At 56.5% G+C, this 24849-nt stretch overlaps 4 protein-coding genes across 10 annotated transcripts in view; 2 read left to right on the forward strand and 2 right to left on the reverse strand.

Moving 5' to 3' along the window:
- The first annotated feature begins 78 nt into the window (after window positions 1–78).
- RPL18 (ribosomal protein L18) lies at window positions 79–3925 on the forward strand. Of its 2 annotated transcripts, XM_081515383.1 has the most exons (7): window positions 79–114; window positions 1349–1435; window positions 1781–1888; window positions 2422–2520; window positions 3018–3141; window positions 3309–3378; window positions 3808–3925. In XM_081515383.1, exons 1-7 carry the CDS (start codon window positions 112–114, stop codon window positions 3881–3883), a joined length of 567 nt encoding a protein of 188 aa, XP_081371509.1. In that variant the 5' UTR covers window positions 79–111; the 3' UTR covers window positions 3884–3925. The 2 variants fall into 2 exon arrangements, with proteins under 2 accessions (XP_081371509.1, XP_081371510.1); XM_081515384.1 differs by lacking the exon at window positions 2422–2520.
- Window positions 3926–5753: 1828 nt separating this feature from the next.
- Window positions 5754–15566, forward strand: SACK1E (scaffolding CK1 anchoring protein E). The gene is made up of 6 exons (XM_081515389.1): window positions 5754–5902; window positions 6407–6976; window positions 8559–8726; window positions 9047–9171; window positions 13073–13520; window positions 15172–15566. Exons 2-6 carry the CDS (start codon window positions 6503–6505, stop codon window positions 15445–15447), a joined length of 1491 nt encoding a protein of 496 aa, XP_081371515.1. The 5' UTR covers window positions 5754–5902; window positions 6407–6502; the 3' UTR covers window positions 15448–15566.
- Window positions 11005–15927, reverse strand: SPACA4 (sperm acrosome associated 4). 3 transcript variants are annotated; one of them, XM_081515401.1, is made up of 2 exons: window positions 15150–15927; window positions 11005–11743 (listed from the first exon to the last, which is right to left on the reverse strand). In XM_081515401.1, the coding sequence occupies exon 2, from the start codon at window positions 11490–11492 to the stop codon at window positions 11112–11114; it is 381 nt and encodes a 126-aa protein (XP_081371527.1). In that variant the 5' UTR covers window positions 11493–11743; window positions 15150–15927; the 3' UTR covers window positions 11005–11111. The 3 variants fall into 3 exon arrangements, with proteins under 3 accessions (XP_081371527.1, XP_081371528.1, XP_081371526.1); XM_081515402.1 differs by lacking the exon at window positions 15150–15927 and adding an exon at window positions 13868–13918; XM_081515400.1 differs by lacking the exon at window positions 15150–15927 and adding an exon at window positions 12904–13627.
- Window positions 15928–16383: 456 nt separating this feature from the next.
- SULT2B1 (sulfotransferase family 2B member 1) overlaps window positions 16384–24849 on the reverse strand; it is a 76647-nt gene continuing 68181 nt past the window's right edge. For all 4 annotated transcript variants that reach the window (XM_081515397.1, XM_081515396.1, XM_081515395.1 and 1 more), the window contains 4 exons: window positions 22351–22477; window positions 21992–22086; window positions 18550–18730; window positions 16384–16604 (listed from right to left, as the gene is read on the reverse strand). In XM_081515397.1, coding sequence (XP_081371523.1) covers window positions 16411–16604; window positions 18550–18730; window positions 21992–22086; window positions 22351–22477 — 597 coding nt within the window. In that variant the 3' untranslated portion in view covers window positions 16384–16410. The remainder of the gene's footprint in view (window positions 16605–18549; window positions 18731–21991; window positions 22087–22350; window positions 22478–24849) is intronic.

The following is a 24849-nucleotide window of genomic DNA, read 5'->3' on the forward strand; positions in this document are numbered from 1 at the left end:
AGCGCCGCGTCGCCCAAGTGATGTCAAGTAGGCGCCACACGCTGAAGGCTTTCCCCGCCCATCCCGCGTCTGATCTCTCTTTCCGGACCTGGCTAAGGAGGAGGCGCCATCATGGTGAGCTAGCTTTGCGGCGTCCTGGGCTCGACCATCTGCTGCCATCCACTGCGGCCCCGGGCTGGAGACGTTCCAGAGGGAGGCAGGGGTTCAGGGGTGTTCGAACGAAGCGACTCCCGCGGTGGGGAGCTGTTTTGGGGGCCCGAAGGCCAGGGGTGGGCTTCAGTTTCCCACCCTTCTTATATACTCCTCTATTATATAGGTCCCATTGTAGATGACCAAATTGAGGGGCAAGAAGGTTAAGTAGTATGGCCAGGGTTACAGTGCCAGTAAGTGGCGGGTTCGGTGCCAGGATTCGGACCCAGGAACTGGTTCCACAGCCACTCTTGCCTGTGCTGCCTGTGTATTCTGTCACTCCCCAGCCTGGAAAGTTGGGTGCTGGTGGGGGGAGTCGTCAAGCGGCTGGTGCCCATGTTTGGGGACCAGGCGGGCTTGCGTTCGAGATTCAGTTCCCTATCCCATGTATTCCCTGTGACCGGAAAGCATGTGTTCGTTGGAGACCCAGTAATTTTGTTTCAAAGGTGTGAGTTGGGTAAGAAGCGCTCACAGAAAGTGCTCACCAAGGGTCTTTGCATATCTAAGTGCTGGATAAATGAGAGCTATTAACAAGTAGTTCTTTACAATTCATGACATAGTCTAAGAAATTTGCAGGAAAGCAGGCAGAGGGTGTGGTGGAAATCGTGGGCTTCCTTCAGCTTTCTTAGCACTCGAGTGGGAAACTACTTGGTCAGGTTTTTGGAGTCAAGGGGATAAAGCTTGAAAAGTCGTTTTAAGATTGGTTCTGTACAGAGTACTTGGGAAAAAAAGGCTCATTGCTTTTATGATAACTTAAAGTCAGTCCTTGGTTTAAGTGTTTCTGATAACGCTCCACGTGTGGGAACAAGCGTTGAGAAGTTAAATGGTACTTATATTTTCGAAAAACATAGCTGCTAAAGAACTAAAAATTTGAGTAAATAGGGGTGCCATTAAGGTCATTGTGCTGTGAGCTGACAGCTTACTGTGTAAGATTAGCACTCTTTCTCTTCTTTTTTTAAAAAAAATAAAAGTGACTTGAGGCCCAGGGAGTTTTAAGTGATTTTCCCAGATTGTTCTCTGTGGGTCTGGGATTGGTTATCTCCAGAGACTGTACCTTTCTTTAGCTGTTTCTCAGAAGTAAGGAATAATTGAAGATGTTTACGTGAAATCTGCCAAATGAGAGTTGGGTTCACGGCCTTCCTTTCCTTCACCCCTGCAGGGAGTTGACATCCGCCACAACAAGGACCGAAAGGTTCGACGCAAGGAGCCCAAGAGCCAGGACATTTACCTGAGGCTGTTGGTCAAGGTGAGGTTGGGGCCAGAGACCCCTCATCAAGGCCACCCCAGAAACAGAACTTCAGAGCCTCCATGCTGGTTTCGGCCACAGGCACGAATCTGCTTCTTTCCCAGAGCTGCTGGACAGTCCAGTGTTTTCGGTCTCTGGGCCTGTTCACAGCTGGGGGTGGGGAGGCGGCGTGGGGGATTATCTGGGTCCCTGGCCAGGTGGGACTCGGCCAGCCCTCTCCCTAGGGCTCTATGGGATGGGGGAAAGCCCTCAGTCACTTGTTTGCCCCTTTGTTAGAAAGCTGGGAGGGACGGGGCGGGCTGGGCTGCCCTGGGTTCTCACTCTTCCATTTTCCTTCCGCTCCAGCTGTACAGGTTCCTGGCCAGACGAACCAACTCCACCTTCAATCAGGTTGTCCTGAAGAGGTTGTTCATGAGCCGCACCAACCGGCCACCGCTGTCCCTTTCTCGGATGGTGAGGGGCTGATGCTGGGGCATAGCCAACCTGGGGGAGCAACTGGGTCATGTCTGGGGCCTGAATTCGAGGGGAAGGATGGGCTTGGAGCTCTCTGGTAGTGGCCTGGCTATTAGCTGGCTTAACCTCATCCAGCGGTGGGTGCAGAACTCGGACCCCTCTGATGGAAGCTGTATAGTGGGAGCGTTGGACTGGCTTGGTCTCATTTTCTTTCTCACCGTGTGTGTAGGGGGGTGCAGTTTACATTGTCTTTTATGAAATTTTCTGAGGCTTAAAGTCTTAGAGCAAGTCCTGTGTGTCAGAAGCTTTCTGTAGGAGAGATCTGTTTGCATTTTTTTTGGAGGTTTCCCCAGGCTGGACCTGAGGTTAGGCTTGTTGTGGTAGTTAGAGAGGTGTGGCATGGATCGGTTTAGCCCAAACAGGGCACAACTGTTGGCTCTTGGGATGCCTGAATCAGTCGGATTGGATTTAAGCACCAGAAGGGACTTAGTTAATGTGTATATCACTGCCCCCCTCCCCCCCACCCATCCCAGATCCGCAAGATGAAGCTTCCTGGCCGGGAAGGCAAAACAGCTGTGGTCGTGGGGACCATAACCGACGATGTTCGTGTCCAGGAGGTGCCCAAACTGAAAGTGAGTGGGGAGGTGTGGCTCAGGAGCACGGTGTGTGGGTCACGCCGAGGTCTTTGTTCTTCTATGGTGCTGTCAGACTCGTCTTGCCTCTGGGTGAGGCAGGCATCGAGACTGAATTGCAGGGGGGTGTTGTTGATGGCAGGCATCCCTGGGCAAGCCCCTTCTGAGGCCCTGCTGATGGTGCTTGCTCTGAGGCAGAATTCACATCTGGGTTTGTCTGCCATTTTATCATCTCTGGACAGGGTGATGGACCTCTTTGTGCTTCAGTTTTCTTACCTGTGTACTGGCTTTGGTTTGTGGTGTCAAGGGGGTTTCTAGATGTAAACTGGCAAGAATGGTTGCATTCTTACGGCTCAGGCATTTGCCTCCAGTAGTTGGTGATCAAGCAGAATAAGCAGCCAGAACTCCTGCTGGGTCTGGTCAGTGGACCGGAGGTCCCAGCAGCTCCTGGGTCGCCATCCAGGGGGCTCTGACCACGCCCATCCCCTGTCCCCTAGGTGTGTGCTCTGCGAGTGAGCAGCCGCGCCCGGAGTCGCATCCTCAAGGCCGGGGGCAAGATCCTCACCTTCGACCAGCTGGCCCTGGACTCCCCCAAGGGCTGCGGCACGGTCCTCCTCTCTGGTGAGTGGCGCTTCGTGGCTTGAGGGGCTGGGGCGTGTGAGGTGTCTGTCATGAGCCGTGTGGCTCCTGGCAGCCTTTCCCTTTCTGGGTCTGGGAGGTCAGGGACAACCCTCCCCCCACACACCACCCCGGATCAGCCTGAGCCGCCCCTTCCTCCCCTTCCCTAGGTCCTCGCAAGGGCCGAGAGGTGTACAGGCATTTCGGCAAGGCCCCAGGAACCCCGCATAGCCACACCAAGTGAGTATACCCTGCGTTGGCCTCGCCACGCTTCCAGCTATTTCTGTCACCTAGAATCTCTGCTTTTCTTCAAGGTTCTGCTTAAAGCTCTGTTCTTTGGGTGTTGAGCTTCCTGCCCAGCCAGCATCACTGGTGTGGGTTCTTTGGGGCCTATCCCCCCCCCCCCAGGTGGGGCCTGCATTTTGTCCAGCTCTGGGGCATCCTTGTTGACACCCCCAGGGCCTAGTGCAGGCCCTTTAGCCACTCCTGGTGATCTGGCTTCCTGCGCTGCCAGGCTTTCCCTCTGACCCTGCTTCAGTTGAGTGAGGCCCTCTGCAGGTGTCCCTGTGCTGCTCTGTCAGAGCAAACATCTCTTCTCGACTCCCAACTGGCTGACAGGCCCCAGCAGCCCCCGACTCACTGTAACATGGGCCCCTTCTCTCCCCGCAGACCCTACGTCCGCTCCAAGGGCCGGAAGTTCGAGCGCGCCAGAGGCCGACGAGCCAGCCGTGGCTACAAAAACTAACCCAAGAGTCTACCTTGTTATTAAAAAGATTTTGGATGCTAACGGTCTTCTGTATATTATTGGGAAACGGAGTAGGGGGAGGGAGAGGAGAGGGTTGGAGCCCTCAAGGAGAACCCCACCATTTGGGGCAGTGGGCCCATGCCCCTCTCTTTGCCAACAAAGATCTGTATGGTCAAAGCTGTGGCTTTTGTCTGTGCTGCATGGCTCATATGGTAAAGAATCTGCTTACAAAGCAGGAGACCTGGGTTCGATTCCCGGGTCAGTAAAATCCCCTGGAGAAGGGAATGGCTACCCACTCCAGTATTCTTGCTTGGGAAATCCCATGGAAACGAGCCTGGCAGGCCACAGTCCATGGGGTTGCAGAGTCAGATATGACTGAGCAACTTTCATGGTGTTTCCGGTAGTCATGTATGGATGTAGAGTTGGACTGTGAAGGCTGAGTGCTGAAGCACTGATGCTTTTGTATTGTGCTGGAGAAGACTGGAGAGTCTCTTGGACAGCAAGGAGATCAAACCAGTCATTCATAAAGGAAATCAACCCTGAAGATTCATTAGAAGGGCTGATGCTGAAGCTGAAGCTCCGATACTTTGGCCACGTGATGTGAACAGCTGACTCAGGAAAAGACCCTGATGCTGAGAAAGATTGAGGGCAGGAGGAGAAGGGGGCAGCAGAGGATGAGATGGTTGGATAGTATCACGACTCAATGGACATGAGTTTGAACAAACTGGGAAGTAGTGAAGGACAGTGAAGCATGGCATACTGCAGTTCATAGGGTTGCAAGAAGTGGGACATGACTTAGTGACTCAATGACAACCCCTCTATGCAGACCAGCCTCTGGGATGAGCCCCTTAGGTTGTGCCGTGGGGGGCAGAGTCTGCGGGGGGCCTGAGTGCCTGCGGCACCCACCCTAAGCCTGTTGGCGCCCTTGGACCTTGCTGCACCCTTGGGACCTAGCAGCCATCTAAGGCCAAAGCCCCACCTCTTTCCCAGGTGTCTGGTGTTAATGACACCTGCTTCCTTTTTGAACCAGCCACGCCTACTCTTAAAGGACCCGTGCTCCCCTCAGGGATCTCCACGTTAGGGATGGCTGGCGGGGCTTGGACCAGGAAATAGAAATGGGTTGGGACACCGTGGGGGAGAGGGTGCGTGGGAACAGGTAATGCGAGCTCCTGCCCCTGAAGCCGGAGTCTGGCGGGCGGCTGGGACCTTCCCTTACTTCAGTCCCACACCCCAGACTTCCAGGGGCCTGTGATGGCCCTCCCCCTGTATTTGCACAAGGGGCTGGGTTCCCCGGATCCCAGGAAGAAACCTGATGAATAAAGCAGGACCGCCGGAAGAGCCACAGGAATAAAGGAGGTCTCCAGGCCCCTGATCTGACCTCCAGAAAGGCAAGAGGAGGGGAAGGGTATGGAGATCTGGAGAGATGGGGGGTCTGGGGAGGACCACAGGGAGAGGGACTGGCCTGGCTTTATTCCTCTTCCTTCTCTTTGCAGGGCTGGTTTGCTGTGGTCTGGCGGAGGGGAGCCTACTGGATGCTGGAGAGGGGGCCTCTTGTTGACAGGGATCAGGGGTCTACCAAGCAGAGGTTGAGTCAGAATTGTCAAAGGGGCAGCTTGGGAGGGATGCAGAGTGGTTCTCATCCTGGAATAAGTGGACAGTCCGCTGGGCGGAGACAGTGGGATTAAGGCAGAAATCCTGGCTGGAGAGGGCCCAAGATCACTCAGAGGCCTGGGACACAGGCCGGGTCAGTGGTCTTAGGAACCGGGGTTAGTTGATCTGGCCATCAGTCTGAATGGGCTGATTCCATTGTAACGAAACTCCCTGTGGAGGGCACCCACCCCCGCAGCAGCCTGAGTGGGTGTGAATGCTCAGGGAGCAGAGTCTTCACCCTGCAGAAGGAGACAGAGTTCCCCAGCTGGGGAAGGTGATGCCAAGATTTAGGGCCGGTGTGCACCCTCCCACGGCTGACTGGGGTGGTTCACAGAGAAGGCTTCCGGGATGGTTGGCCAGTGAGAACTGGTGAGTCAGGCGGGTGGTTGCTCCACTGGGCGGTCAGCTGTTGAGATTGTCAGCTGGAAGCGATCCATATCTTCCGAACCGTCAAAGAGAGCTAGAGAGGGTCGTTAGGTGTGCTCTCTGCCAGGGGCAAACGGGCAGCCCTCTCTGCCTTTAGCTAGGGACGTTTGGATGCTCAGAGACAGACAGCCTGTTGCCTGGGAGAGTCAGCCTGAGCCAGAGGCAGGGTCACTTGGAGCCTCGTGTCGCCAGCAGGGCTAGAGGGGGGCTGGCGTGTCAGGAAGCAGAGGTGGGCGGCTGCGGACAGTGTCAGGCGGTTAGCCTGACCGACACGCAGGGGGCCTCTCGTGGGCTCAGCCAGACCATTGGAGTCTGGCAGGAAGCTCAGGTGGCCGGTGGGCTGGCGGTCCCTCATTTGGGCAGTCCGATCGTCAGGACGGCGAGCCGTCGGGACTGAGGGCTGTGCCGGTAGCATTGAACGGCCGCACACGGTCTGTTTGTCTGGAGATCTCTAGATACTCAGTGCCCAGAGACGGCCAAGCCCCAGAGACGGCCAAGCCCTCCGGACATCCAACCTCGCCATCCTCCCACCCAAACGGCCTGATGGCGGCCTCCCAGCTGGCAGCACTGGAAGGAACGGAGCCAGGGCCCGGGGGACTGCCCCAGACTGAGGCCAGTCCTGGCTTCCTGTACTCCGAGGGCCATCGACTGGCACTGGAGGCTCTGCTGGGCGAGGGCGCGGAGGCATTCGAGGCCTGCGTGCGGCGCGAGGGGCTGCAGCCCTTCCTCGGCGGAGACGAGCTCCGGGGCCTGGTGGCAGCAGCTGAGGACTGGACAGCCACGAAGCCTGAGCCCGGCGGGGCAGCAGAGAGAGCTGACGCTGTCCACGGGTTCTCGGGCAGCCTGACCTACTGGCCGGGACAGTCGGAGGAGGCGGTGCCCGTGCTGCGCCTGGGCTGGCCAGAGGACTCAGCCTGGAAAGGGATCACCCGGGCCCAGCTGTACACCCAGCCGCCTGGCGAGGGCCAGCCGTCCCTCAAGGAGCTGGTGCACCAGGAGATTCGGGCCGCCCACAAGGTGGGAGCCTCCCCCAGACCCGGCCATCCTCACGTATTGGCCCCCAGACGTGGGCGTGAGGGCACATCCCTTGGGACCCAGGCATTCTGGACCGTGCATGTCCACACTTCCCAGGATCCAGGCATCCACACGGCCCAGATCTCATCCTCGCCCTCTTAGATCTGAGGGTTCCCACTCTCTCCCCAAGACCTGGGTGCCTCAGGCATCCATGCCTCTTGGACCTAAGTATGACCGCACATCTCAGTCACCTACTCCTCCCCACCCCCACCACCAGGGTGGATGTCTTTATCCTCCTTTGTACTGGTGGTTAGTCGCTCAGTCATGTCTGACTCTGTGACCCCATGGACTGTAGCCTGCCAGGCTCCTCTGTCCATGGGGATTCTTGTCCGGGCAAGAATACTGGAGTGGGTTGCCACTTATTCCTCTAGGGGATCTTCCCAGCCCAGGGATAGAACCCAGGCCTCCCACATTGCAGGTGGATTCTTTACCATCTGAGCCACCAGGGAAGGCCAAGAATACTAGAGTGGGTAGCCTATCCCTTCTCCAGGGGATCTTCCCCACCCAGGAATCGAACCGGGGTTTCCTGCACTGCAGGAGGATTCTTTACCAGCTGAGCCACCAGGGAAGCCTCATCCTCCTTTAAAAGGGGCCCAAGTGAGTTTGAGTAAGCTCCGGGAGTTGGTGATGGACAGGGAAGCCTGGCGTGCTGCAGTCCATGGGGTCACTAAGAGTCGGACACGACTGAGTGAGTGAACTGAACTGAAAGCATCTGCCCTGCAGCCCTTTGGACGGCCCGTTCTTTACTTAACAACATTTTTGATGTTTCCACTCCCACGCTAAGTGTATTTTTATGGATTAACCCACCTAATCCCAAGGAGGGTCCTATGAGGTTGAGGCTTAATGTACCCATTGAGGAGATGGGGAAAGTGAGGCACGGCAGGTTGTCCTTTGCCTTTTAAGTGGCCGAGTGGGGCTTTGAACCAAGGCCCTCTGGCCAGTGATTCAGGGTTCAACACCACCACCTTTTTCTGCCTGCCAGCTCCAGGCTCCTCAGCATCTCCCTGTCCCCAGAGCTCGCCTTGGTGGCCTGGCAGGTCATCCCTCCCAAGGACCAGCTGTGCAGCTGCCCACAATGAAGGGCCTCCAGCCCACTGAGCCCTGGAGCCTGGCAGCCATGTGGTGTCAAAGCCCATGGGGTACTGCTGCAGACATGTGATTTATGATGACAGTTTTCCAGCAGTTAGAGGTGGTGGGGGGGGGGGCTCCAGAAAGGCTGTTTGCTTCTCATTCACACATCGTTGTTCAGTCGCTTGGTCGTGTCCGACTCTGCGACCCCGTGGACGGCAGCACGCCAGGCTCCTCTGTCCTCCACTGTCTGCTGGGGTTTGCTCAAACTCATGTCCCTTGAGTCAGTTCACACATAGGCGCTGAATGAACAGTAGTCCGTGTCTGGGGGTCTCCCCCTCAGCTTCCCTCAATGTCCCACGGAGCCTGGGCCCTTAAGCGCCTCGGAGCACCCCACCCCCGGAATGTGCCCCCCTAGCCCCAGGCTCCACCCACAGCCCCTCTCCCCACCCCTCAGCTGGTGGCCGTGGTCATGGATGTCTTCACTGACCCAGACCTGCTTTCGGACCTGGTGGAGGCTGCTACGCGCCGCTGGGTGCCCGTCTACCTGCTCCTGGACCATCAGCAGCTGCCCGCCTTTCTGATGCTGGCCCAGCAGCTGGGGGTCAACCCCTGGGCCACTGAGGTAGGGCCGGGGGGCTGGAGGGTGACACCCCAATCCCCAGGCACTGGGGGGAAGCGGGGGGTGGCAGACCCTTCCAGGGGGTCCTGGGTCATCAAGGTGGATGCTGGCTGAGAGGGTCCTCTGAGATCTGATGCCCATGGCATGGGGGTGGGGCAGCTGGGGTGAGCCTTCCCTTGGGGTCCAAAGGAGACCCCTGGGGAAGCTGGGACAGACCCTCCCATGGGCCACCCAGGTAGGAGCAGCCTGGAGGGAGGGCACTGGGTGGAGGTCAGGGGGGAGGGGAGGGTCAGCCTGAGCAAGGGCGTGCCCTCCCACTGCAGAACCTAGACATCCGAGTCGTGCGGGGTTGCAGTTTCCAGAGCCGCTGGCGTCGGCAGGTGAGCGGCAACGTGCGGGAAAAGTTCGTGCTGCTGGATGGCGAGCGAGTCATCTCAGGATCCTACAGGTGCGGCACCCGACCCCACCGCCCGGCCTCTGGTCCCCAGCTTTCCCTAAGCCGGCAGTGGGGCATGCCCTTCCCCAGACTCTCTTTCCTCACCTGTAAGATGGGTCTATACCCACCCCTGCCTGGGAGAGAAGGGGTCTTGTGGCGGAACCGGCTGGCACTGAACCTCCTGCCGGGCGGTGTAGTGGCCTGAGGGTAAGTCTTCATCTCTTTGGCCCCAGCACTTCATCATCTGGGAAACTGGGCTCTCAGTGTGTGGGAGTTCCCATGCCAGGGGGACCTGGACTAAAGTCCAAGTTCGGCTTTGGGTGGCTATCTCCACCTCTTGGAGCATCTATGCAAAAATCAGAGGGCTTCCCAGGTGGCGCAGTGGTAAAGGACCCACCTGCCCATGCAGGAGTCATAAGAGATGTGGGTTCCAACCCTGGGTCGGGGATATCCCCCGGAGGAGGGCATGGCAAGCCTCTTCAGTGTTCTCATCTGGAGAATCCCACAGACAGAGGAGCCTGGCGGGCTACACTGCATAGGGTCATACAGAGTCAGACACAACTGAAGCGACTTAGCCCGCACACAAGGATGCAAGAATCAGAGCTGGTGTACAAATGGCCCAGTCCTCAGACCATCGCCTGTCCCTCCTCTTCTCTCCCTGGGGTCCGACGGACCCTGGAACCTGGCTCTGTGACTTCTTAGCTCTGGGACATTGGGCTGGTGCATCCCCTTACTCTGAACCTCAGTTTTCCCATCTGGAAAGTGTGAAGATAGCAGCATTTACTTCCTGGGAACGGCATGACTCAGGGCCCATGGACTCTGAGCCAGATGGCCTGGGGTCAAATCCTAGCTGGAAGTTACTGGCTGTGTGACTTTGTGCAACTGACTTCCCCTCTCTGTGCCCTAGTTTCTCCCTCTAGGCAATGGATAGTCCGGTTAGCACGTCTAGAACAAGGTTTCTCAAAAGAAGTACTGCTCATGTTTGGGGCTGGATGATTCTGTATTACGGGGGAGCTTTCTTGGGCTGAACAGCCGTCTACCCAGGAGATATTGGTAGCATCCGGCTCCCCCAGTTGTGACAACCCAAACCACTTCCAGACATTATCAGGTGCCCCCACCCCCCGGGGAGCAGAAGAACCCAGTTGATTACCTTTGCCCTAGCCTGGTGGCTTTCAATCTTGAGCAGGCCCCAGAGTCACCTGGGTGACTTGTTAAATAAAACCCAGATTTCTGGGCCCCACCCTTATTCAGCCAGCCTGGACTGGGGCCTGAGAATTGACATTTCTAGCAAGGTCCTGGTTACTGCTGATGTTGCTGGTCAGGGGACCACACTTTGAGAACTGCTAGCATCGAGACTGGGACGTTGGGGTTTTTTTTTGGCTGCGCCTCGTAGCTTGCTGGATCTCAGCTCCCCAACCAGGGGATTGACCACGGGGACCCGGGTAGTGAAAGAGCAGAGTCTTAACTACAGGACCGCCAGGGAATTCCCAAGCCTGGGAGGTTTTGGAAGAGAATCTTTGTTCTCAGCTTCACTCAGGGATTCCGTAAGATAATCATGCCTGGCACGGAACATAAGATGTGCTGCATCAATGTCAGCTGTCATTTATTATTATTTGATTTTTTTTTAACCATATTTCATCAACTCTAAGGTGCCACTAAAGGAAAGAAACATTCTGATCCAAATCTGGAAAGATAACATGTCTTAGAACCAATGAAATATAGTAGTCCAGTCCAACCCGTCGGACGTGGCTCCCCCATCACTAAATCGGAGGGCCTGGGGCTGCTTCCAGAGCACCGGGATCCTCCAGTGGGCAGGCCTAGAATGGATGAGGCCAGGGCCACGAGAGGTTGTCCAGGGCCTCTGGCCATTTAATGGGGGAGGGGGGTGGAGGCGGGGGGCGGTGGGAGCAGCGTGGCCGGGAGACCGGCCTGGGCCCTGCCCTCCAGGTTGGTCACGGCCCATGCGGGAGCAGCAGCAGCATAGCCAGCACCAGGCTGGTGGCAGCCCCCGCCAACCAGCTGCGCGTGGGGCCGGGGGCCCCGTTACACATGTGGCCGGTGCAGCAGTTGGTGGTGAGGCTGTAGGTGACACCCATGTAGCTGATGGGCTCCTCGTGGCCACACGAGGTGGCGTGCACGCAGCCTTTATTGATGATGGGGCTGACGCCGGGGGCCACCCCGTGGCCCGTGAAGCAGTCTTCGTCGTCGCCACAGCGCATGTTGGTGCCAGGACAGATTGTGGAGTCGGTCAGCTCACAGAAGACGCAGTCCTTGACGCCCGTCGTGCCAGGGGCCAGAACCATCACCAGAAGCAGCAGCCAGCCGAGGACCATGGTGGCCTGGCAGCGGTGACGGTGCCCCAGCCAGGCCGTGGGCTTCCCGGGCCTCCCGGAACTGCTGAACAATACGCCTCGTGCCCTCGGGACTTCTGATCTCCCAGGCCCAGCACCCGGCGTGTCCTCAGTTCCCGACGCTCCGCGTCCTTTTCCGAAGCTCTGTTGTGACCACCGCTCCCGAATCCTTGGGTCTCAGAAACCCCCCCGGGGACGGAGATGAGCCAGCGGCCGCTGCCCGACAGGAGTCTCTGTGGAGCGGAATGGGGGTGACCTCACAGATGCGCCCCCCTCCCCAGGGTTCCCACTGGCCACTCTGGGGCTGAGGTCATAGGTGGGGGAGGGGTGTCACAATCTGAGGGGGCAGGCTGGCCAGCCGACCTGCCGGGGAGCGAGGATCCTGACACCCCACGAGGTAAGGATGCTTGGACCAACGTTCGTCATCCCAGCCTTGAAGTGGTCCTCTCTGCCGGTGTTGCTATTGTACCCACCGAGGTGCAAGATGACATGGACCAGGGCGAGCCTGGTTTTGCAATGGGCAAACCGAAGCTCAGGGAGGGAATGTGACACATGAAAGTTCCCCTGAGCCGGGAGGAGAGCCCAGGTTCATTTAATTCCATAAGAGAGCGTTTACTGAGCACCTGCTGTGTACCAGCACATGTGCTTTATTCTCTAAATCACAACAAGTGTGATCACAGGGATAGTAAGGGCACAGCTCACCATGGCTTGCAGACTTTAATTTTTTTTAACTCTTCTAAAGTATTTATTTATTTTAATTGAAGTATAATTTGGGGGGATTTTTTTTTTTGGCCATGCCATGCAGCATGTGGAATCTAGTTCCCTGACCACTTGTTGAACCCACGTCCTGTGCATTGGAAGTGTGGAGTTTCTTTTTCTTTTTAATTTCATTATTAGGCTGCGCTGGATCTTAGTTGTATGCAGGATCTTTTACGGCATGTGGGATCTAGTTCCCCCACCAGGGATAGAACACAGGTCCCCTGCGTTGGGAGTGCAGAGTCTTAGGCACTAGACCACTGGGGAAGTCTCAACTCCCAGACTTTTAATGCTGGGTACCTACTGGGCCCTAGGGAGGGGTCCGACCCATATTTTCTGATTCTAATCGTCCTGTGTTTTAGTTCCATGTGACAGATAAGCAAACAGAGGCAGGGAGCAAGCACACCCAGAGTCTGGTACACAGCAAGCAGTTAATAAATGGCAGCCATAATAGGAAGCAATTGAGTTTTCAAAGAGTCCCAGAGGGTGTCAGAATCCCATCTCTTTCCAGAGGCGGAAACTAAGGCGTCCCTCTGTGGGAACAGGGCAGAACCCAGGTTTAAACTCCAGTCTGATTCCAGATGATCATTTAAGTATGTTAGCTCATGCCTTCCCATCAACCCTCTGGGGTAGATACCTGGTTGCCCTCTTTCTACGGAGGGGCATGTTGAGGCTAGAGGGATTGCAGGACTTGGTTGAGGTCACACAACCTTTCCATGAGACGAGGCTGGGGGTGGGCGATGGGGCTAGGCCAGGCTTCTGAGGCTGCTTGGAGATCCTGACCCGCCCCTCCACTGTGCCCCCAGCTTCACGTGGAGTGACTCCCGCCTGCACCGTGGCCTGGTGACCCTGCTGACCGGTGAAATCGCTGATGCCTTCAGCCGAGAGTTCCGGACGCTGTATGCAGCCTCCTGGCCGCTCCCGCCCCCGCCCACCCCGGGTCCCTTTGTTAGAGCCCTGGGGGGGCTGCAGCTGGCCCATAGCCCGCACCGCGTGGCCCACCGCTGCTCCGTGGCCCCTCTGTCGCCGCCACCACCGCCTGATGGCTCACTGCCCCAACGCCTGGCCGCCTGCCAAGTCTTCGAGAGGGACAGGCAGGAGACCACGGCCGCACCAGGGCCAGCTCTGAGCGACATCCTGAGGAGCGTACAGCGCGCGCGGATCCCCAGTGGGCCCCCAACCCGGCCCAGCCGCTCCCTCTGGGACCTGAGTCGCCTGTCCCAGCTGTCGGGCTCTAGTGGTGGAGACAACGAGGTGAGACCGGGTGGCGGGCCTGGAAGAGGATGGAGGCCTGTGAGGGCCCCTGTGATGTGCCTGGTCCCGGGGGCAGGGAAAGCAAAACTGCTTCCCTGGCGTTCCTAATGGCATGGTCCACTCCGGTATCCCTACTGTGTGCTGGGCAGGGGAGCACCAGTGACACTGGGCAGAGACCCCAAGAGCCTCTTTCTCTGACCCTCAGTGTTCTCATCGGGAGCATGGGCTAAGCTCCTGTCCGCATCCTCAGTTTGCTTGGGAGGAGGAGTCAGTGAGGTCGAATGAAATGAAATAATCGCCATTGTTACAATCAAGTCCCCAGATGGAATTTATTTTGATTTCCTTACCTCCTCCTCCCATGGCAGCGAGGCGATACTCCTGTTAATGCTCAGTTGTATGGACGGAAAAGCTGAGGCATAGAGGGGTTGAGTTTCACTTGCCCAAGGTCAAAGCAACGATCTTTTTTTGGGCACCTTGCCACGCGCCAGGCCCTATGCCAAGCGCTTTCTCAGAGTTGATTAAATGTAACCTCTGCCACAAACCATCTGAATCCGCCTGCAATGCAGGAGACCCGGGTTCCATCCCTGAGTGGGGAAGACACCCTGGTGAAGGGCATGGCAACCCACTCCAATACTCTTGCCTGGAGAATTCCACAGACAGAGGAGCCTGGCGGGCTACAGTCTGCGGGGTCGCAAAGAGTCGGACACGACTGAGCGACTAACACTTTTCACTTTCACCTTGAACTGCCACAACCATTGAGGTGGATGTGATTACAGCTCTCCACTCACCCATTTCACAGATGGGGAAACCAAGGCACCAGGGAGGAACTGGATCTCAGCCCTGGTTGCTTCCCAGGTGGAACATTTAAATGCTCTGCTCACTGGCTTCCTGGATTCGAGTGTGCTGGGCGTATTGGGGAGGGGGTTAGGGGAGGTCAGGGGGTCTCCCCTCCCTTCTCCCAGCTGCTTAGACACTTGGCAGAGCCTGCCCCGGTCTCTGGGGAAACCCTGGATGCTGCCTCAAGTGTCCTCAGCTGTGACATGGGCTGCAAGCAGGAGCCACGTGGGAGAAACCGGTGGATTCTCCCTGGATGCAGGCAGACCTGGGGTCTGTTCCATTGAGCTGTGCCCCCTCTGAGCCTCAGTTTCCCCATCTGCTAAGTGGGAGCTTGAGGCCACTCCGGAAAGAAATGAATGTCCCCGGAATCACCTCCCTCGGTCCCAATCAAGAGGAGAAAAGGGATGGGCAAGGGCAAGGTCCTCGCTTCTGCCCGGTCCTGAGCTGCCCTCACCCGGCATCACCTCCCTTGGCAAATATTTGCCGCCCCCACGCAGCTGCCTGATGCTTCCTGTTCCTCTCCCCACTGCAAATTTGCACGTGGGGACCCAACTCCGCACCCCCTCTGTAGGTCTGAGGGTCCCCAGCCTCCCCATTCACTTCCCTCCTGGTTCTGGAGACACGAAGGCCTTCTCACCTCCCCACAACCCCTCCACTCTCATCTCCCTCCAGCCCACCTCCTCCTTCCCTTCCTTCCTCCTCCCTAAGCACCATCTCCATCCTCTCCCCCCGCCCCCCACCCCCGCTGTCTCTCTCTCCCCAGGCTCTGGGACCCCAAGAACCACCTCTCACCTCCCTGTCTTTCTCTCCACAGCTCAAGAAGTCCTGGGGCTCCAAGGACACGCCAGCCAAGGCCCTGATGAGGCAACGGGGTGCTGGAGGGGCCCCCGGCGGGGAGGCAGATGCTCGTCCGCTGGCCTGGTCCCAGCCCTGGGGCAGCCCCCTGCCCCTCACCCCTGGCCGCCGCCTCCGCTATCTGTCCCCGACCCGGAGGAGGTTTGCTGAAGATGCTGCCTCCAAACCGTCAGAACCCAGAGGCATCCGGCAGCCAGACGGGGCCGCCCAGCCAGGACTCAGGGGGCGGCCCTGACCCAGGATGGTCTGACAACTGTCACTCAGAGCCCCCCGCCTCACTGTTGTACCTGGGACAAAGCTTGTGGCCTTGGTGTCTGGGAGATGCCAAGGATTTTTTTTTTTTCCCCATTTGTTCTAGAATGCGGGCAAGCCCAGTACCCCCTCTGGACCTCAGTGTCACAGCCTAGAAAATGGGCAGGAGATCTCCACTAGGCGGGGTCCTATAACAGCACACCTCCTGTTCCCGCCAGGTCAGAACTTCTCTGAGGAGACGTCTGGCTGAGTGGTCCCCGTGCTGGAATTGTGGGGGGGGGGTAAAGATGGGGGGTCTCGGGACTGAGGAGAGGCTTCCTGAACCCGCCGCACTCAGGAGCTGTGGGGTAAACCGAGTCTGGCGGAGAACAGGAGAGAAGCGTCCAGGGAGAGCTGAGCTGAATCACAAGGGGCTGGAAATGGCTGAAGACACGCCTGCTGGGGAACAGGTCAGGGCCGCGGAGGCGAAGCCCCTGGGTGCTGAGCGGTGGATTGTTAGTGCTGCCCTTTACCTCTGCTCATAATAAAGCTGCTTTATGCCAGAAACGTGCGTTTCTGCAGCCTCACGGGAGACCCCGGAGTCCAGACCTGGCTCCTTCCTCACTCAGACCCGGGAGTCCTGGCCCCCATCACCCTCCCTCCCTCAGGATCCCAGAGTCGGGGTCGCAGCACCCCAGCGGGGGGCGGGGGGCGGGGAGTCAGGTGCCCAGTGCTGGCCTCCCTGCCTCCATCTTCGCCTCAGGAAGAGGCTTCTGGATCACCGACCCCACAGGCGTGCCGGGTGGGTTAGAGGACCTCGCCCTCCCCTAGGCCTTGGGCGCCCCCGTGGGGTCCCCACCCCAGCCTCCGAGGCTCTTGGCAGCGCCCCGCCCGCCCGCCTGCGGCACGTCCCCTCCGCGGCACATCAAGTAGCCCGCGCAGGAGAGAGACGATTTTATTCTCAGGGTCACGGGTGGGGTGCTTCGGAGTCCTGATCTGGGTTGGGGCTCGGGTCGGGACTGGGGTCAGAATCCGGACTGGCGTCCTCGGGGTCCACGTCCCAGGGGAAGGTCGGCAGCCCCCGCATCTGCTCGCGGTAGACTCGGTCGAAGGCTTCACTCTGCGCCACCGTGAAGTGGTTCTTCCAGTCACCGCAGACCCCTGGAGGGAGGGGAGGGAAGGCGGAGGTGAGGTGCATCCAGAGCGTCGTCCCCGTCGCCCCCAAGATGCCAGCACCCTCTTTGCCACCTCCTGGCCTTTGCCCATGGTGTTCCCTTTGCCAGAAGCACTGTCCTTCCCTCTTGCCCCCATATCTCCATTTTGCTGATGGCTGACACTTTACCACTGGCCACCAGTCTCCTGGCCAGACCCCTGGGCACCCTTCTTGCCCCTCCCCGTCAGGCCCCCTTTGCCGTGCTCACCCCTCCAGCAGACCTCTCCCCTTCCCCACCAAGCTCTTAAATCTCTACCCAGAGCATCCGCCTCCCCATCTAGCATCCTTCCCCGGCTTTGTATCACCTCCTCTTCGACCTGTCCTTCACCTCCCTGGCTAGAACAGGGCTTCCTCGCTCCGGCGCTCCTACAGCGCCGTCCACTGCCTCCAGTACTGCTCTGACACTGGGAGCCGGGGCTTTCCCTGCGCTTCGTGGGTACCACGGATCACGCTGATGGTTTGCCTCTGACAGCCACTGAGCAGGTGAAGGGTGTGACTGCTAGCTCCATGTGCCCCGAGGCAAACACTTGGATCCCTCAAGTTGCTTTTTTTTCTAATCCTAAAAAATTAATTGGTTATTTTTACTTTTTCGTTTGTTTGGCCGTACCACACGGAATATGAGATCTTAGTTCCCAGGCCAGGGATCGAACCTGTACTCTCTGCAGCGGAAGTGCAGAATCTTAACCGCTGGACCAGCAGGGAAATCCCCCCGCAAGTTTCTCATCTCATGGGATAACCAGGGGCACCAGCCATTACCTGGAATCCTGGGGCCAAAGTCATTCGGGTCACAGTGTTTTGAATTTTCGCAAATGCATATACCACATGTTACATGACATCCCTAGTGAGGTCTCGGGGGGGTGCTCCCTGTGATGAGCTGACCAGTAGCACCCCCACCAAGATGTCTATGACCTGACCCTTAGAACCTATGTACATGTGACTCGACACAGCAAAAGGGACTTCGCAGATGTGATTAAGTTAAAGATGTTAACGTTCAATGGCAAACATTCTTATAAGCGGGGCTTCCCAGGTGGCTCTAGCGGTAAAGAGCCCACTTGCCAATGCAGGAGGTGTAAGAGACGTGGGTTCAGTCCCTGGGTCGGGAAGATCCCCTGGTCCAGCATTGTTGCCTGGAGACTCCCATGGACAGAGGAGCCTAGCGGGCCTCAGTCCACAGAATTGCAGACTCATCACGACTGTAGCAACTTAGCACACACTCATCATTATAAGAGGGCGCGGGAGGGTCAGAGTCAGAGAGTAGAAGATGCTTTGAAGATGGAGGAAGGGACCACGAGCCAGGGGATGCAGGCAGGTCTGGAAGCTGTAATGGCAGGGAATTCGTTCTCCCCTAGAGTCTCCATAAAAAACACAGTCCTGACACTTTAATTTTAGTTCAGTGAGGCTGATTTTGGACTTCTGACATCCAGAACAATAAGGCAGTGAATGTATGTTGTTTTTTTCTTTTATTATTATTATTTTGGCTGCACTGCACTATTTGGGGGACCTTAGTTCTCCGACCCTTGGGCCACGGCAGTGAAAAGTGCTGAGTCCTAACCACTGGACCACCAGGAATTTCCCTGAATGTGTGTTGTTTTAAGCCACTATGTGTGTGGTATTTGGTTCCAACAGGAATAGGAAACTAATACACTCCCACCCTCAGCCTGTCATCCAACACTTGACTGTTTCTGGGGTGAACGTTAAGACTAAGACGGGTTCACAAAGAAGACTGCAAACAGCCTCCTAGCGTTCAGAGCTGCTATGGCAACGCCTTCCAGCATTTAGCATCAGTTGTGTGCCAAGCTCCGTGCTAACAGGCCCAGAGAGGTTAAGTAACTCGCCCAAGACACACAGCCAGGCAGTGGCTTCACGGGGCTTGGAACCCCAGAGTCCCCTCACCTTTCCGGAGGAAGGCACCGTGGCGCTGGTCCAGCAGGCTGTGGGGCAGCAGAGAGAAGTTGGACATGGTGTTGGCCTTCATGGCTTTAAAGGACGAGTGTGCCACGACGGACTCCAGCGCCTCCTCGCCCAGAGGCCGGCCCAGGAACTGGCAGATGCGCTGCACGGAGCTGCGGAGATCCTGGGGGCAGGGGAGGCGTCAGTGGAAGGAGGGGACCCCAGGCCAGGGAGGGGCACCAGACCCAGAATCTGGATGCCTGAGTCCCCACTCCGACCTGGAATCTGGGGGGCGGGATTCTGCCTCTTTGCCTCAGTTTTCCCACCTCCAGGTGGAGGGGTTGGGCCGTGGCTTCTGGAGTTTTCTGCGGTGTGGGCTTTTGGAGAGTTCTGTGGTGGGAAGGGAAGGATGGGGCTGGGTCGGAGGTCACAGCAGGAGACAGGGGTCGGTCCAGCATCTCATGCAGAGTCAACTCTCCCTCAGATTCAAAATTGGTCTGTGCCCAACCCTGCCCCGCTCCAGGTCCCAGAAGAGCCCCCCCATTCACCCAGGGCCAAACTCCTGGCCCGGCCTCACCTCCCCTTCCTCCCTACCTGCTCCCCCTCTTGCCCCTGTCAGTCATCAGCTCTGACCCTCCTGCTTCAACTCTCTGCCACCTCCCCTCCTCTGTGTCCCCACAGCCCCTAGCCCTAGCCCAGCCTCATTCTCTCCCTGTGAACCCTCACCCCAGCCTCCTCCCTGGCCTTCTCCCCGGCCTCCCTGCCTCCAGTTCCCCACACCCAGAGCTGACCCTGTTCCTCCCTTACTCCCAGCCCTCCTGTGACTCCCTAAGGCCCCAATCCCCAGGCCTGGCTTTTTTTTTTTTTTTTTTAATATTTATTTATTTAGCTGTACCAGGTCTTAGTTGGGGCATGTGGGATCTAGTTCCCTGACCAGGGATCGAACTCAGGCCCCCTGCATTGGGAGCATGGAGTCTTAGCCACTGGACCACCAGGGAAGTCCCCTTCCAGGTCTGGCTTTTAAGGTCAGGTGTGGCCTGGTCTTTCATCTCCTTCCCTGCACGGTCCTCCCTGTGGGCTTTGGCTCAGGGCTGTCACAAATGCCCTGCACCACTCTTCTCTGCCTGGCAAACTTACCCCTCCAGATGCCACCCAAACATCACCTCCCTCATGACTGATGGTTCAAATCACCGTGCATTAAGCACCTACTCTGTATCCGTCTCTAGTACTAGACTCTCAGGTATATTTGTGCCAATCCTCCCAATAGCTTGGCGGAGAGGTGTCATTACCCCATTGGTAAATGGAGGCTCAGAGAGGGAAAGACATTTGTCTAGGGTCACACAGCCCACAGGGAGCTCAGATTTGAGTCCCCAAAGTTCACAATCCTCCCTTCTATCTCCATGCGTTCCCTGACACACAGCGCCTGGCATAGGCAGCCCTGTGATCAGCTCCACCGACCCCACGGCCCTGATTTTCCAGGTCATTCTTGGTTTCATAAGGCTTTATCCTCTTGAACCGCTGATGTGTCCCAGAAATTCTAACGTGTTAGCCGTTCCTCACACCCAGGGGCAGCCCAGAAGCTCTGTCAGGCTGTGTGGCCCAGTTTTTGGTTCAGAGAATAAAGCTGGATGGAAAAGACAGGGGAGGGGTGATGCTGAAGTCTTTTCTGGATCTTTCCATCAAAAGAGATTTCCCAGAGTGGAAAATATAATAAAATAAACCCATGGGATTCACAGTGAAGAGCTGTGTGCCTCAGGCAAGTTCTCAGCTCTCTTGAGGCTATACTACCTCAGTTTGCTCCTCTATAAAATGGGGGCAATAATAATATTGGGGTCAGCCATTTAAATATACCATTTTCTGGACTTCTCTGGTGGCACAGTGGTTAAGAATCCACCTGCTAACGCAGAGGACACAGATTCGATCCCTGATCTGGGAAGATTCCACATGCCTTGGAGCTACTAAGCCCCTGCACCCCAACTACTGAGTCCGCGTGCTGCAACCACCGAAGCCCGCGTTCCTAGAGCCTGTGCTCTGCAACAAGACAAGCCCGTGCTCTGCAATGAAGCAGAGTCCCTACTTGCCACCAGTAGAGAAAGGTCACACACAGCAACAAGAGCCCAGAGCAACCAAAATAGAAAATAAAAGAAAATATACCATTTTTTGCAATTTAAGAGGCTTAAACCTCTGCTATTATGGTTATTATTAGCCAGATATGCCCTTGCTCAGAACCTAATAGCTCTTACCTTGCACACTATACTAACACTTTGCTGTCCCTTGTCAGATGGTTATGAGACGCCAATGCCAGGGACTGGGGTTCTCACAGCAACCCTTGAGCCAGCATTTTCCACCCATTTTTAAGGCTGAGACCTCTGAGGTTATGAGAGATTTTAAAGAGGCTTTCAACGGCTTTTCAAACACCAAAATCCAGGCTCTTTCTGCTATACAGTGTCAACAGAAACCAGGACACAAAAAAATACATGAAACACACACATGGGATGAGACTGTGTCTGGGGCCACGGGTGAAGGAACACTGCAAACCTCTCAGGTTCCTAGGTTCTCAGAATAGAGCTCTGATAAGAACATGGAACAGGGGACTTCTCTGGTGGCCCAGTGGTTAAAACTATGCTTCCAATGCACGGGGTTTGTGTTTGATCCCTGATTAGGGAACTAAGAGCCCACAAAAATATTTTTTAAAAATTTAAAAAGGAAAAAAAAAATTTAAAAAGGAACATGGAACAGTTGGACACCTTCACTGTGGATGTGGTCCATCTAGAGGCCCAGCATCCTCCTTGTAGCCAGGCAAGGCCATAGTCATTCTTTATGGCCCCTTCTTCCAGGCAGCCTTCCCTGATTGCCCCAGCCAGAAGGCCTTTCTCTCCCAAGTGCCTGCCCCAGGGATATTCCACAGGGTCCAGCTAGGCTCTCTGTCTGCCTCCAAAGACCATTTTCTTCTGCTGCTTCCCTCTGCCTTTCAGGTCATAACCATCAGGAAGCATCATCACTTCTCGAGGGTCAGGGTTTTGTAGCATCTCATTTAACCTATAACCTCCCTCACTTGGAGCACTCCTGTGGCTCCCACCTACTCAGAAAAAAGCCAAAGTCTTCACTCTGGGCCTCCATCCCCTCTCTGCCCTCATATCCCACCCCACCCCCTTTCAGCTCTGGTCTCTTGGCTCTCTTTGGAACACTTCAAGCACACTCTCACCTCAGGGCCTTTGCACTGGCTATTCCCTTTGCCTGAGCCACATCTTCCCCAGGGAGCTCCATGGCTCTCCCCTGACCACCCTTCTGAAAATCGCACCCATGTGCATTGGGATGCTCTGCTCCCGCTTGCCTTTTCTCCTTAGCTCTGTGCCTTCTGGGAAGCAGAGCTGGTGGATGGGGAGGAGCATGAGAAGGGGAGGAGTGAGGGGGGAGCGGGGCTGAGGTGGGGGAGGGGGATCACCTGCTGCATCTCCTCGTAAGTGATAAACAGGAAGTTCTCTTTGCCCTTCATCCGAATCCAGCCCTTAATGTGGTCGAACCAGGAGCCGAACTGCACTGCGAGCAGAGTGAAAGGAGGGTGAAGGACGGGGAGCTGGGCCAGCCCCCCTGGGGCTCGGAGGAGCCCAACCAATGCCCCATGGCCCCAGGCTTGGCCCCTCGGAGCTGGAGGCCTCCCTCCAAGCCCCTCAGCTCCTCCCCCACCCCGTCTCTGCCTCACTGTCTCTCCCCACTTCTTTCTTGGCCCTCCTCTGTCCCTCCTCCCATCTGGGCCTCTTGGGGCTCACCAACCCCCCAACCTCACGCTGTCCCAGTCCTCACCTTCGCCTTTGAGGAAGTTCTCCAGGAACTGGTCGGGCGTGCCAGGGTCCTTCAACTGCCTGGCGATCTTGGAGTAGTGATAGAGCGAGACCAGCACGTCCCGGGGGTTCCGGCCCATGTAGATCACCTGTGTGTGGGCAGGGGGAAGAGGGGAGAGGGTGTCAGTCCCTGAGGTTTCCTGCCCTCTGGCCCTCTCTCTTCTGATCTCTGCAGCAGGACGGACTCAGGGTAGACTTCTGGAGGGACTTCCCAGCTAATCGGGGTTCAGCTCAGTTCACCTCAGTCCACAGCGGGGGAGGGCACCCTCCAGCCACACTCTGGGAAAAGAGAGGGACTGTTTCAATACCAGGTAGAGGGGCAGTTTGGCTTCAAGAAATAAAGAGTGAAGGAGACAGGCATGTGGGGCGGGTGGTGGAGATCATGGTGAGGGGTGATGACCAACAGAGAAAGGCAGCCACCCCTGCTTCCTATTCCCACGGCCGAGGCTGCAGCCTCCTCCCCAGCCTCCCAGCCTCCACACAGCCCCAGAGGCTCTTTCTACACCCACACCTGACCGTGTCTTCCTTGGCCCTCCACCCCAAGGCGAAGTCCCAGCCCCTGGGCTTGGCATTCAAGGCCCTGATGACCCATTTCCAATCTGTTTGCCAGCTTGATGTTCTGCAACTAGCCTTACTCCAGCCCTATCAGATACGTCTTCTCTCAAGACCAAGGTTAGCCACGCAGGTGGTCAGTCACACCTACGTGGCCAACCTCCAACAAAAACCCTGGATGCTGAGGCTCGGGTGAGCTTCCCTGGTGGGTGACACTCCATGCGTGTTGTCACAAGTCTTTGCTGGAGGACAAAGCACCGTCCATACAGCTCCACTGGGAAAGACCCCATCAAAGCTGCTGCCTGGTCTCTTGTGGATGCACCCCCAGGCACCTCTTCCCTCCACCGACTTTAATTTCTATCCTTTCTCTGTGCTAAGTCGCTTCAGTCGTGTCCGACTTTTTGCAAACCTATGGACTATAGCCTGCCAGGCTCCTCTGTCCGTGGGGATTCTCCAGGCAAGAATACTGGAGTGGGTTGCCATGCCCTCCTCCAGGGGATCTTCCCAATCCAGGGATCGAACCTGAGTCTCCCGTGGCTCTTGCATTGCAGGCAGATCCTTTACCGCCGAGGCACCGTGGATGCCCATCCTTTCACTGTAATAAGCTGTAACTGTGATCATAACAGCTTTGCTGAGCTTTGTGAGTCCTTATAGTGAATCAATGAGCCTGAAAGTGGTCTTGGGGACCCCTGGATTGCAATCCCCACCACTTCTTTGTCTACACTCACTTCCTTCCTTGGTGATCCCAGCAGTCTCCTGGCTTTAATTCCTCTCTCTATCTCTATTTCTTTATCTATGTCTGTCTCTGTCTCTCTGTTTCCGTCTCTGTTTGTCTCTGTTTCTCTTTGTCTCTATTTACGTACACACACATCTCAACAGGTTGCAAAGAGATGTGTCCAGCACACATCACTCCTGTCAAACTCAGCTTTGTCTCTCTCACTGTCCACCGGCATCCTCCACTTGGGTCACAGCAGAGCCCCCCACCTTCCCCCCAAACCTCTCCTCCCCTTCTCAGTACACAGCAGCCCCATCCTCCCAGTTCCTTACTGGACTTGCCAAAGCCCCTGCAGTCACCCTTGACTCATGCTCCTCTCACACTCACACCCAACCTGCCAGCAAATCTTCCTGGTTCCAGCTTCAAAATACACTCCAAACCCAGCCCTTTTTTCTTCACCTCCACGGCCACCTTGCACCTGGGCTGTCGCCTCCTTCCTGGTGCTCTGCTTCTGCCCTCACCCTAAGCATCTGTTCCCTGCCTTGCAGCCAGACGGTGCCCGGGAAAACCTAAGTTGGTTCCTGTTTCTCCTCTGCTCAGGGCCCTTTCCTGGCTCCTGTCCCACTCAGAGACAAGCAAACTCCCCACCAAAGCCCGTGCAGCCCTTGCACATTTGGGGCCCTGTTAAATCCCTGACCTCATCTCTACTCCTCTCTCCCTTGCTCACATAGATCCAACCACACAGTCCTCCTGGCTGGACCTCAGGCCTGACACACCCACCCCAGGGCCTTTGCACTTGCTCATGCCTCTGCCTGGAACATTCTTTCACCACCCCCAACATCCCCATGGCTCCTCCCCTCACACTTCAAGTCTTTACTCAAATGGCATTGTCTTGCTGAGGCCTCCTTTGACCCCTCCCCTATTTAGAATTGCAACCCTTACTTCTAACTCCAACCTCCGCCTTCTCCTCCTTCTCGATGTGAATTTATCATCTTGGATGTATTAACTATTTTCCTTATTTTTAAAAAGATGCTTATATAAATTTATTTGGGATCCAGGATCTTAGTCCCCCAACCAAAGATCAAACCCATACCTCCCGCAATGGAAGTGTGGAATCCTAACCACTGGACTGCCAGGGAAGCCCCAGTATTTTCCTTATCTATTCCATCTTTCTCGGCCTGCCCCCTTTAGAGC

The sequence above is a fragment of the Giraffa tippelskirchi genome, chromosome 7 (genome assembly GCF_054371585.1).
Source record: "Giraffa tippelskirchi isolate mGirTip1 chromosome 7, T2T-mGirTip1v1.2.pri, whole genome shotgun sequence".
NCBI classification, from domain to species: domain Eukaryota; kingdom Metazoa; phylum Chordata; class Mammalia; order Artiodactyla; family Giraffidae; genus Giraffa; species Giraffa tippelskirchi.